The following is a 12,636-nucleotide window of genomic DNA, read 5'->3' as shown; positions in this document are numbered from 1 at the left end:
CGAGCTAAAAAACAACAACATTAGCATGAATTTCGTAAACAAAAAGTACACCATTGCACATCCGAGATGTGAGATAATTAACTTGTTCTCTAATATCGTATAGCATTGGAATCGTGATATTACGTACTTTTGACGAAAATAGGCAGGTTTCTCGACTCATACCATGACTTTGAGAAAGGGTTGCGTGACGATTAACTTATCAACTGCGTGACGCAACATGACAACGTGAACGCGATTGGTTGGCTGTCTGCTGATGAGGAATTGTTCGTTGTTCCATCCATTGCCAATGGGATTCCTATCTCATCCTTTCTCTAATATCTCTGCAGTTGTCGCTTTCTGTCCACGTTCGTCGCCAAGAATGGGCGACGTGACTCAAATGTGCTTTATTCTAATTGGCGTGTAAACGGAACCTGCCCTATCTGTGCGTCGAAATTATGTGGTAGAAACATTGTACAATATAAATATAACAGTCAGCGAAGACAGCCTGACACCTCGAATTCACCATCTCCCATTTTTTTAAAGGTAGGTTTGGTTTGCGTTCTTTGACAGACTTTTGATCAGCTGGTGTGAAAGATTTTATTGAAAAACAGTGTAATTTAATTTAGTGTATATATATTGAGTTTTAGAATCGTGTGATTGACGATTCTCGGCTCCTTCAGTTATTTATGTCTCAGGCTACATTTTCTTGTGGTAAAAAAATCTTTATTTTCCCCTCCAAGGAATGACTTTCAATACTATCAAAAGTTTTAAGCTGGAGTTCGACGGACCGGGCGATGCTGTGTATGCCAGCAGCGAGATACTGTCCGGAAAGGTCGTTTTGGAGCTCAACAGGGATACGAAAGTGGACTCCATGAAGGTCCTTGGAAGAGGGGTTGCCACTGCCCACTGGCTTGAGAATCGCAGTGGAGGCATGAATGCCGTTTACAACGACTACACCTCCAAGATCAGTTACTTCAGGAAGAGGCAACATCTCATCCGAGGTAAGTAGTCTTCTCATGGAAAAAGCACTCTGGTCATTGTTCAACTGTTTTGTTATTTCTCAACAATGTTAAACTATTTCTAAGGTGTAGCATATATTGATTTCCTTTTAATTTTGAGCCAATGAATGGGACTAATTGTTTGCGTGTTTTAAAAAGCTATCTCTAAAAGTAGCCTAGTGCATCTTGGATTTCACCAAGCCTACTGGAGGACACAGTAAAGACACATGCCCTACTTATGGCCCCCGGAAAAAAAAATGCACACCTATTAGAAAATTACATTCTTAGAGGCACGAAACTCTGGAGAATATTTTACATTATGAACTAAAATATTTTAAATTTGGTTGTGTGTGAGTGAAGCTCACGTGTAGCACCAACATGCTTATAGGAATTGGATTTACTCTTAGAAAAAAGGGTTCCAACAGGGTTCTTTGGCTGTCTCCATAGTGGAACCCTTTTTGATTTCAGGTAGAACCCTCTGTGGAAAGGGTTCTACCTGGAACCAAAAAGGGTACTTCAAAGGGTTATCCTATGGGGACAGCTGAAAAACCCTTGTAGGTTCTAAATAGCACTCCCCCCCCCCCCCCTTTTTTCTCTCTGAGTGTAGGACATCAGACTGCAGGGTAAATAAATAGAGCACTCCTGTTACTGGGAAGTCATGGCAATTTACAGTCTTGATTTAGGGGTTTTATATGTTATTTCATTATGACTGATAGACAACTGTGAATAGTGCTTTTGGAAAGAATAAACTTCTGTAAAAGGAAGTGCGAGTGGAGACGCCCAATAAGAGGCAGAGGCAGTTGCTTGTCTGAAAAGGGCTGGGGGTTTAAAAAAAATAGTGCCTCTGTCTCTCAGGCAACAGGGAAAACAACACATGGGAGCTTGAGGGACAGGACACCCCCCAACCCTTCATCTTCACTATACTGCACATTAATTAAGTCCTCATTTCTTTGCATGCAAACTTGTCAAGCAAGGTTTTTGTTATTCCAGAGAACCTCCAAAAGTACTCAAGATTTAATGTGTAGGTAAGTTACATTACTGACTTTGATTAGGCTTTGTTTGTTATTTCAAATAAAGAAGATCTCCATGAATAGAAAAACAATTAACTGATAGATTGTATCTGGAGTCCCAGCTAGGTAAACAGCCTCTACAGAAATCTGTTGAAATACACCCCCTAAAAATCCTTTACCTGACTAATACAGTGCATTTGGAATGTATTCAGACCCCTTCCCCTTTTTCACATTTTGTCAACCTTATGCTAAAATGGATTAAATAAAAAATCCTTATAAATCTACACACAATACCTCAATGACAAAGTGAAAACAGGTTTTTAAATGTATATAAAAAAAGATACCTTATTTACATAGGTATTCAGACCCTTTGCTATGAGACTCGAAATTGAGCTCCGGTGCAGCCTGTTTCCATTGATCATCCTTGATGTTTCTACAACTGTGGTAAATTCAATTGATTGGATATGATTTGGAAAGGCACACACTTGTCTATATAAGGTCCCACAGTTGACAGTGCATGTTAGAACAAAAACCATGCCATGAGGTCCAGGACCTATATACTAGGCAGTGTCAGAGAAACTCCAGTCAACCAAGTCATAGACTGTTCTCTCGGGTACCGCACGGCAAGCGGTACCGGAGCGCCAAGTCTAGGACCAAAAGGCTCCTTAACAGCTTTTACCCCTCCAAGCCATAAAACCTCTGAACAATTAATGGCCACCCAGACTATTTGCAGTGACCTCCCCCTCCCCCTTTTGATTTTACACTGCCACTACTTGCTGTTTATTATCTATGTATAGTCACTTTACCCCTACCTACATGTACAAATTACCTCGACTAACCTGTACCCCCCGCACATTGACTCTGTACCAGTACCCCCTGTATAGCCTCATTGTTATTTTTTTTTATTATAATTTTTTTAATGTAGTTTATTTAGTAAATATTTTCTTAATTGCATTGTTGGTTAAGGGCTTGTAAGTAAGCATTTCACTGTAAAGTATTCAGCGCATGTGACAAATAACATTAGATTTGAAAGAATAGTCTGTAGAGTTCCAACGAGCTGGAAAAGGGTAACAAAGAATATCTGCAGCATTGAAGGTCCCCATGAACACAGTGGCCTTCATCATTCTTAATGGCACATGACTGCCTGCTTTCAGTTTGCCAAAAGGCACCTAAAGGACTCCCAAAAGCATGGTGGTGGCATCATCATGCTGTGGGGATGTTTTTCAGCGCCATGGACTGGGAGACTAGTCAGGATCAAGGGAAAGATGAACAGAGCAAAGTACAGAGAGATCCTTGATGAAAACCTGCACCATAGTGCTCAGGACCTCAGACTGGGAAGGTGGTTCACCTTCCAACAATGCAAAGACCCTAAGCATACAGACAAGACAACACAGGAGTGGCTTCGGGATGAGTTTCTGAATGTCCTTGAGTGGCCCAGCCAGAGCCTGAATTTGTACCTGTTCGAACATCTCTGGAGAGACCTGAAAATAGCTGTGCAGCGACGCTCCCCATCCAACCTGACAGAGCTTGAGAGGATCTGCAGAGAAGAATGGGAGAAACTCCTCAAATACAGGTGTGCCAAGCTTGTAGCTTCATACCCAAGAAGACTCGAGGCTGTAATCGCTGCCAAAGGTGCTTCAACAAAGTACTGAGTAAAGGGTCTGAACACTTATGTCAATCTGATATTTCAGGTAATTTTTTGTATAAATTTGCTAAAATTTCCAAATCTGTTTTTTTGCTTTGTTATTATTGTGTGTAGATTTATGGTGGTATGCTGTAATGTAACAAAGTGGAAAAGGTCAAGGGGTCTGAATACTTTCCAATACACTGTAGTAGGACTTCAGTGTTCAGACATGTATAAAAGTAAACTTTAATCATGCTAAATCTATTGGTAAAATAGCTTATGAAGTGATATTTCATTAGGAATTTTTTTTATTTTTATTTTTATGGTTAGGCCATTTTATAACCTTCAAAGGACTACAACTTTCCGGGGCAAACATTCTGTGGACATACTGTATTATTTCATATATCATATAAACTTTTTTCCCGCGGTCAGATTGATTTGCAAAATAGTTTTGCTCCTGTCAAGACATGAAGCTTTGATCAATGCTTTAGTTTGGTTGATCTGGTTTTGAGAAACTTCATAGTGGTACTGATACTACAACTGTCTTTGGTTGTCTGATTGATAGGGATACTGTGTTCATAGCAATAAACTTTTTTTAATTTTTTAGCTTGAATAAACTCTGGCTTAATTTGCTAAATATTAAGTCCTGCTGTTTGTGCACCTTCGTATATTTAGAAATTCAAGCCAGACTGTTGAACATGTAGCTATGGCCTTCTGTACAATCTGAACACAAATATTTACACTGCATTAACTTGTTAGTTTGTCTGCATACCATTGATTATTTGATACTACGTGGCTGTATAAATCCAAAATCATGCTTGTGTATGTGTTTTTATCTCATCTGCCCAGCCACTATAGGAAGTCTATGGTCAGAGCTGACTAAAGTTGATTAGAGACAGTGAGGCCTACGTGACTGACACTTAAAAAAAAATTAAAACTCATATAGCCACCAGGAGGCGGGGGTATCATAAAGTTGTACTGTACAGGTCCTGAGTGCATGTTTTGGTTTTTGCCCTAGCATTACACATCTGATTCTAATAACCATCTCACCATCAAGTTTTGATTATTTGAATCAGCTGTGTAGCCCTAGGGCAAGAACCAAAACGTGCACCCAGGGGGACCCCAGGACTGAGTTTGGGAAACCCTGCTGTTTCATGTGTCATGTTCACACCACAAGGTGGCAGTATATAACCCTGCATGCTTCAGGAAACAAAGGTAAACAACTGTTTTTTTGGGACAAGATGTTACCCGATTTTGCAATCTAGAGGTCATGTAACTAATTGTTCTTCAATATATGTTCTGTGTATGTGTATAAAATATTTGTTTAAAATGTACCATTCATCTTCATGCACTTTCCCCTTATTCTTACTGTTTCTTGAAGTGGTATGCTTGTGTGCATTTTGCTGCACCGTTTATACCAGCTGTAAACTTGGTATGTGACGAAAACATTTGATTTGGTCATAACATTGAATTTTTTGCCATTTCATATAGGATACCACTTCAAGAAAAAGTAAGAATAAGGAGAAAGTGCATGAAGATGAACCCTAACAATGCAGTGCATTAATTAATAATAACAATGAAAATATAATTCATTATAGGAATTTACAGACTTTAAAAATATATATTTGGCAAGTTGCGCATTGTTCCCTTTCTAGAAATTAATGCATAGACCACATGTACAGAATACAAAAAAATGGGCATGAGCAAAAGCTGAAATACCCTTTTTACTATTATGCAATGTGAAACTATTTTGTCAAATGGGAGGATCTTTGCAGCCTTCGGGCATGCTCAGTAAGCCTGTTTTCGTCTAAGAACCTGTAACCATCAATCACCAGTCACGGTTTTCCCCGTTTGCTCTAGCGCTCCACACCCAGGAAAGATGTTTATTAGCCCGTTACCCTCTATGCGGCCTTACATAATATATTAGGACAGCCCACATCGCGCAAAAGGGAGCTGTGGCCGCGACTACTTAATCAGTTTTGTTTTGCAAGTGTAGCGACAATAATATTAAGATAGTACCAAAACGTTATTTGACAACTTGAACAAGGAACAATAACATTTTAACATAAGTATACTGTTTGGAACTAACAACCCTCACGATGATTTTCGACAAATTGAAAAGGTTGTACATCGTCTTCGACTCTCCAGAAATCGATTCCCCTCCAGTTTTCAGCAGTGGGGACGTGGTGTCTGGAAAAGTTGTTTTGAACCTTTCAGGTGAAAGTAAAGTGCAGTCGTTGAAGTTGCACGCAGAAGGTTTTGCGAAAGTGCATTGGACCGAATCTCGTTCGGCTGGGTCCAGTACTGCCTATACTCAAAACTACAGCGACGAAGTGGAGTATCTCAACAGGAGAGAAGTTCTTCTGCAAGCAGGTTAGTCATTCACTCTCTATCAGTGAATGAAAGCAATGAAGTGTTCCATGCTATGCAACTCATTGGGCAAAACCACTTGGGCAAATTTTACTCGAGAGAAGTATTTTCATTGTACATAACTGGGTTTTGTGTAGGGTTTCTCTCATGGGAAGGTTTGTTTTTTTCTTAGTTATTCTGTAATCATTTTCATATTCGGGTGTTCTCAATGGTAAATTCTCAACTGGCCTACCTGGTTAAAGGTGAAATATACACATTTTATTTTTAACGTTTAAATTTGCAGCATGGAAAAATAATTGTTTTCATTAAAATTTAAGCACTCAGTGGTGGAAAAAGCACAAAATGCTCATACTTGAGTAGAAGTAAAGATACCTTTTAATAGAAAATGACTCCAGTAACAGTCACCCAGTAAAATACTACTTGAGTAACAGTCTTGAAGTATTTGGTTTTAAATATTTTTAAGTATCAAAAGTAAAAGTACGAATCATTTAAAATATCCTTATATTAAGCAAACCAGACTGCACAATTTATTTTCAAATTATTATTATTTTTTTTTTACATTTAAAAAGTATTTACGGATAGCCATGGTCACTAAACACTCAGACATCATTTACTGTCAAAGCATTCGTATTTAGTGAATCTGCCAGATCAGAGGCAGTAGGGATGACCATTGATGTTCTCTTAATAAGCGTGTGAATTGAACCCTTTTCCTGTCCTGCTAAGCATTCAAAATGTAACTAGTACTTTTGGGTGTCAGGAAAAATGTATGGAGTAAAAAGTACATATTTTTTAGGAATGTAGTGAAGTACAAAAAAACAACCCCAAAACCGCTACTTAAGTAAAAGTAAAGTACTTGACCCTGTCAAAGGATTTGAAAGTATTATGCATATTAGATTGAGTTTGGATTCACTCTAAGAATTTACTCTGTCTGAATGCAGCCCTAAATTTGATAATATATATAAAAACAAGGGACTGCAAATCCCCATTCAAGAGCACCCAGCAGTATAGAGGGCATGTGATGGTGCTTTTGTGTTTAAGGAGAAAAGGGAAAACTGCATTTGCAGTTCATTGTAATAAAGAAACTCAGTGATTTCTCCTGTATGTATTTTAGTTAGTACATTGCGTTGGAAAGCAAAAGGCCCTCATTCAGTAATCAATGTGGATCAGAAGTGGTTTCAAATAATGAATGCTTATTTTATTCATTTTTCATCAGATAATGGCGAGCACACCCTCCTCTCTGCTGGAAGACATGAATTCCCATTTAGTTTCCAGTTGCCTGAAGAGTAAGTATCCCTTTCTGGAATTAATGGTTTTGGAATTATTATACAGTAATGCACTGGAGGCAAATGTTAATTTGCATTTGATTTGGACCTATGAAATCCTTGCATCTTATTAAAGAACAACTAATGTCTAATCAATCTGTGTTTATTTATTTAAACTCTTCTTTTTTTTTTGCCTCAACAGGACACTGGTGACATCCTTCGAAGGCAAGCATGGCAGCATCCGTTACTGGGTGAAAGTGAAGCTGCATAGGCCCTGGGCTACAGTGAGGAAGATCAAGAAGGAGTTCACAGTCATCGAGCCCATTGACATTAACACACCAGCCTTATTGGCTCCCCAAGCTGGCACTAAAGACAAGATGGCACGGGTGTGGTACCGCAATTTTGGACAGGTGTCAATAACCGCTAAGATCGATCGTAAAGGTTACACACCAGGTAAGAACCAATCATACCTTTTAATCCTAGTGGCCCTGAAAACTGAACATTAAGGCAAATAACTCATTTTAACTGAACCAAATCTCACCTCACAGCCTCTATTCTTCATCTTCCAGGTGAGGTGATTCCTGTATTTGCTGAGTTTGACAATGCCACCTCACGCTCTGTGGTGCCCAAGGCCTACATCACACAGACGCAGACGTTCATCGCCCGGGGCACCATGAAGCAGAAGCAAGCGGTGGTGGCCACGCTTAGTGGTGATGTGGTGGGCGCCCAGCGCAGGGAGACCTGGCATGGCCGTGCCATCAAGATCCCTCCTGTCGGGCCCTCCATCCTGCAGTGCCGCATCATCAAAGTGGAATACATGCTCAGGGTGAGTTCAAGCCATAGACAGAATTAAAAGTACATCATTCACATTCATTAGATTTTCCTTGTTGAGGATATGCCTCCGATTGATAATGAAAGGCTAATTAGAGATCAGTCGGTAGTAGTTTTACCCCTACTGACGTGTTGGTTACTGTAGTTCTAAAAGCTTTCTCCCCTCTCCACCACCTAGGTGTGTGTGGATGTTCCTGGGACCTCCAAGCTGTGTCTAGAGCTGCCCCTGGTCATGGGCACCATCCCCCTCCATCCCTTTGGTAGCCGCACCTCCAGCGTCAGCAGCCAGTACAGTGTTAACCTGGAATGGCTCCGCATGGCCATCCCCGAGCAGCCTGAGCGTAAGTGTCTGTCTCATTGTAATACAAGACTTAGCGGTGTCAATGCCAGGTCCCCCTGAAAATCTCCTACCTTAGGAAAAATGGTTTACTCATCTGTACCCTCTTTCCCTCCCCACACAGCTCCTCCTGACTATAGCTCTGTGGTGACGGATGAGGAGGCTGAGCGGAACATTACGGCCCCCCATCCTGAGGAGGACCTCAGTGGGATTATGGAGCACCCTCTCAGGGCCTTTGTCCAGGAGTTCCGCTTCCGACCTCCTCCGGTGTACTGCGAGGTGAGCTAGCACCCCTTGGAATACTCTCGTGACAATAGGGATGCACTTCTTTGATTAACTGAACTCTCTACACTTCTATCACTCAATTTACATTTTAGTCATTTATCAAGCGCTCTTATCCAGAGTGACTTACAGAAGCAGTTAGCCTTGCTCAAGGACACATCGACAGATACATTAAAAAAAATTCCCCATCGTCAGCTTGGGGATTTGAATCAGCGACCTTTCGGTTACTGGCCCAACGCTTTTAACCGCTAGGCTACTTATTGAATCTTAAACCTTTGTGTTTTGCTCCTGCAGATCGACCCAAATCCTCAGCCCCTCAACATGAGACGTCGCTGCATGACGTGTTGAACCATAAGCGTCACTTGAGCGTCACACGATGACCTTATTTAATTAAACGAAGCAAAGAGATTTGTCTTCCCCTGGATTACTCTCCGAAACTGGTGACTCAGTCCAAAGATGTGGCTTCTGTTGTTGGAAGGGACTTAGAGTACCACTGAGAGGCTGGAAAAGAAGATGGAGGCGACAGGACCTGCTTGTGGATGAAGTTCTTTTTAAAAAAAGGAAGGGGGACATGTTAAGTTCAACAAGAAAAGGAAATAACTTCTCCCATGGTTCCTGTCCTCCCAAGTGATTCTGACTCAGGATGATGAAATCGAGTCACCCCTCCTGCCAATCAATGAACCCCCACACAATAAATGTTTTGTGTTTGGGGAAATATTGGGGGAGGATCACTTGATTTTTGTGAGGGAGAGTTGGAGTTGCAGACAATGCCTCAAAGAATGCAATGGTATATCTTCAGTTAACATCTGCAAATGATCAGCTGGCTTGGTGTTAAGAGGCACCTGTAACTCATCTTTTAATACCCAACTCCCCCTTGCCTGGTAACATGTAGTATGACTCAATGATGATGAATAATTCTACTGTTATTCAAGTAGCACTTATCTGAGACTGTTTGGTGAGGAGGAGTTGAGTCGGCAGGTTTCGGCATTTAGCCGGGTAATACTATGCAAAAGGGAACTTGAATCCTGTAGTATCTGAAAATGTACTGAAATGATTCCATGAGAGATTCTGATATAGCAGATGTCCTCTGTATGGGGATGTTCAATGTATTCTGAATCTTAATTTGACAGTAATGGATGAAAACTAAACGGTTGAGTTTTTTGCATGTGGAAGAATTCAAGAGAAAAGTTAGAGTTGTGTAAAAGCTAGTTCTATAGCACAAACCTGGGCATAACATTTTCTCAGAAAATAGTCTAGGACTGATTTAGAAACAGTGACACGAGGAAGAAAAGTGTGTTTGTAGCTGCTGCAAGCTCAAATGATTAGCTTTAGAAATGGCTAAGGGGGAAATATCAGAGCCATGTGGTTTATGTGTTTGATTCAATCCAGATGCCTTGTTTTCCAACCGTCTGTAAACGTCTGCAGAAAGTTTGTTCAGCGTCACATTAAGCCTTAAGTTGGAGATGTCACTTTGAAGTGTACTAAAGAACTGACTTCAGGTCAGCAATGCAGCTTACGTGTCATGCGCAGTGCAGCACACACCTGAAATTTAATGTATTTTATACAAACGCCGTTGTTGATTCACAGAACTTGCCAAAGTTTTTGTAATTCCCTTTTCTAATAAAAACACTGAAACAGATATTTGTATTTTTGTGTTTTCGGTCAAGGAATTGTGATCTCTGTGACATGCGGTCATCTATCTTGAAGGACAAATAGGAAAGAGAACCTTCCCACTGGGCACAGATCTTAAACCAACGTGGAATAGACAACATTTTATTGAAATTATGTGGAAACAACGTTGATTCAACCAGTGTGTCCCCATGATTGCTTGCTGAACATATCTTAATTTGTCTCCTAAACTACATGCCCAAAAGTATATGGGCACCTGCTCGTTTCATTCTACAATCATGGCATTAATATGGAGTTGGTCCCCACCCTTTTTTGCTGCTATAACAGCCTCCACTCTTCTGGGAAGGCTTTCTGCTAGATGTTGGAACATTGCTGCGGGGACTTGCTTCCATTCAGCCATGAGCATTAGTGAGGTCAGGCACTGATGTTGGGCGATTAGTCCTGGCTCACAGTCTGCATTCCAATTAATCTCAAAGGTGTTTGATGGGGTTGAGCTCAGGGCTATGTCCAGGCCAGTCATGTTCTTCCACACCGATTTTTGACAAACCATTTCTTTATTTACCTCGCTTTGTGCATGGGGGCATTGTCATGATGGAACAGGAAAAGTTGGAATCACACAACCATCTATATTGTTATTGTATGCTGTAGCGTTAAGATTTCCACTGTTCCAGAGTCCAATGGCGGTGAGCTTTACAAATCGAATCATATTTTGTTGGTCACATACACATATTTAGCGGGTGTCGCGAAATGCTTGTTTTTTCTGGCTCCAACACTGCAGTAGTATCTAACAATTCTATGTATATAGGGTTGCAGCCTCCAAGATGCAAGCTTAAGTAGCTGGCGAATGATGGCTATTTAACAGTCTGATGGCCTTGAGATAGAAGCTGTTTTTCAGTCTCTCGGTCCCAGTTTTGATGCACCTGTACTGACCTTGCCTTCTGAATGATAGTGGGGTCAACAGGCCGTGGCTCGGTTGGTTGATGTCCTTGATATTTTTGGCCTTCCTGTGACATCGGTGCTGTAGGTGTCCTGGAGGGCATGTACTGTGCCCCCAGTCATTCCAGCCAACGCTTGGAATTGCGCATTGTGATCTTAGGCTTGTGTGCGGCTGCTTAGCCATAGAAACCCATTTCACGAAGCTCCCGAAGAAGAGTTCTTGTTCGCTACGCAGTTCAGCCCTTGGCAGTCCCATTATGTGAGCTTGTGTGGCCTACCGCTTTGCGGCTGAGCCATTGTGGCTCCTAGACATTTCCACTTCACAATAACAGCTCTTACAGTTGACCAGGGCAGAAAACGGACTTGTTGGGAAGGTGGCTGGCATCCTATGACGGTGCCATGTTGAAAGTTACTGAGCTCTTCAGTACGAGCCATTCTACTGCCAATGTTTGTCAATAGAGATTGCATGGCTGTGTGCTCAGTTTTATACACCTCTCAGCAATGGGTGTGGCTGAAATAGTCAGAGTGTTCACATACTTTTGTAGTGTATGTCCCAGAAAGTTGCATTGGTTAGAAATGACTAGACAGAGCAAATATAACTTGTTCTCCTCAAATAGACCATCCCAAAGAAGAGGATATTACCTGCGTAATACACTAGGTTTTCTGGAAAGCACCCTTTTCAAAACCTACTCTATGACATGCTTTTGAGTGAAGCATTGTGTCATGTTCAGTTTAGGTCTAAACTGAAGAAACATGACTGGGCAGGGGAATTCTGGTGAAAAGTCATTCAGTCACATCAGTCAGAAGACCGTGGACATAGTCAACGCCAAATTTGACAGTTTCAATTTTTGAATGGGAATTGAATTTATGTGACCAAACTGAAAGGTTCAGGTAACCTGAAACCTGAAAAATATTGTTATGGTACATTCTACTGTCTTGTTTTGGAACATTATGTATAGCTGCTTGAATGTGTGCCTAGGCAGCACTGCCCACGGCATGGTTAATCTAAACAACACTTCTATTACTCAGAGGCAGCAGGCAGTGAAAACAATCATTACACAACATTTTACACATACAAGAACAGGATAGAAGGATAACAATGACAAGCTACAGTGTTTCTGACTTATTTCCATGTCATTTTTTTTATCTCATCAAAACTCCATCTGCGACTAGTTTATGAGACCAAACCTCCAAAGCCTTGTTCACGTGAGTGAGGTGGCTGTGTGGTAGAGGCATTATAAGCTCCTTCACTGGAAACGTCTGTGGCCTAGTAGGCACTGCTGTCTGTAGTGAACGAGGAAACAGAATACCAGGGTGGTATTATTGATTTGACAGGCCATCGAGGATAACACATTCATACAAAACTGTCAGTTCAAAC

General features: G+C 41.1%; 1 protein-coding gene across 2 annotated transcripts; it reads left to right on the top strand.

Annotated features, from left to right (window-relative positions):
• Window positions 1-313: 313 nt before the first annotated feature.
• Window positions 314-10,332, top strand: LOC110492040 (arrestin domain-containing protein 2). Of its 2 annotated transcripts, XM_021566050.3 has the most exons (8): window positions 314-522; window positions 720-980; window positions 7,195-7,264; window positions 7,446-7,696; window positions 7,813-8,069; window positions 8,253-8,415; window positions 8,536-8,690; window positions 8,988-10,332. In XM_021566050.3, the coding sequence occupies exons 2-8, from the start codon at window positions 722-724 to the stop codon at window positions 9,039-9,041; spliced, it is 1,209 nt and encodes a 402-aa protein (XP_021421725.1). In that variant the 5' UTR covers window positions 314-522; window positions 720-721; the 3' UTR covers window positions 9,042-10,332. The 2 variants fall into 2 exon arrangements, with proteins under 2 accessions (XP_021421725.1, XP_036810131.1); XM_036954236.2 differs by lacking the exons at window positions 314-522; window positions 720-980 and adding an exon at window positions 4,825-5,984.
• The last annotated feature ends 2,304 nt before the right edge of the window (window positions 10,333-12,636 follow it).

This window comes from Oncorhynchus mykiss, chromosome 1, assembly GCF_057628025.1.
Source record: "Oncorhynchus mykiss isolate SJ-2025 chromosome 1, ASM5762802v1, whole genome shotgun sequence".
NCBI classification, from domain to species: Eukaryota; Metazoa; Chordata; class Actinopteri; order Salmoniformes; family Salmonidae; genus Oncorhynchus; species Oncorhynchus mykiss.
The sequence above is the reverse complement of the archived record's forward strand: the minus strand, read 5'-3'. Positions and strand labels throughout refer to the sequence as shown.

What these genes read in the sequence shown, in the direction of transcription:
- LOC110492040 (XM_036954236.2), top strand. Translation starts at nt 5,711, where the DNA reads ATGATTTTCGACAAATTGAAAAGGTTGTACATCGTCTTCGACTCTCCA. An exon ending in AGAAGTTCTTCTGCAAGCAG is followed by an intron (nt 5,985 to 7,194) that starts GTTAGTCATTCA and finishes ATTTTTCATCAG; the next exon opens with ATAATGGCGAGCACACCCTC. An exon ending in CATCCCCGAGCAGCCTGAGC is followed by an intron (nt 8,416 to 8,535) that starts GTAAGTGTCTGT and finishes CTCCCCACACAG; the next exon opens with CTCCTCCTGACTATAGCTCT.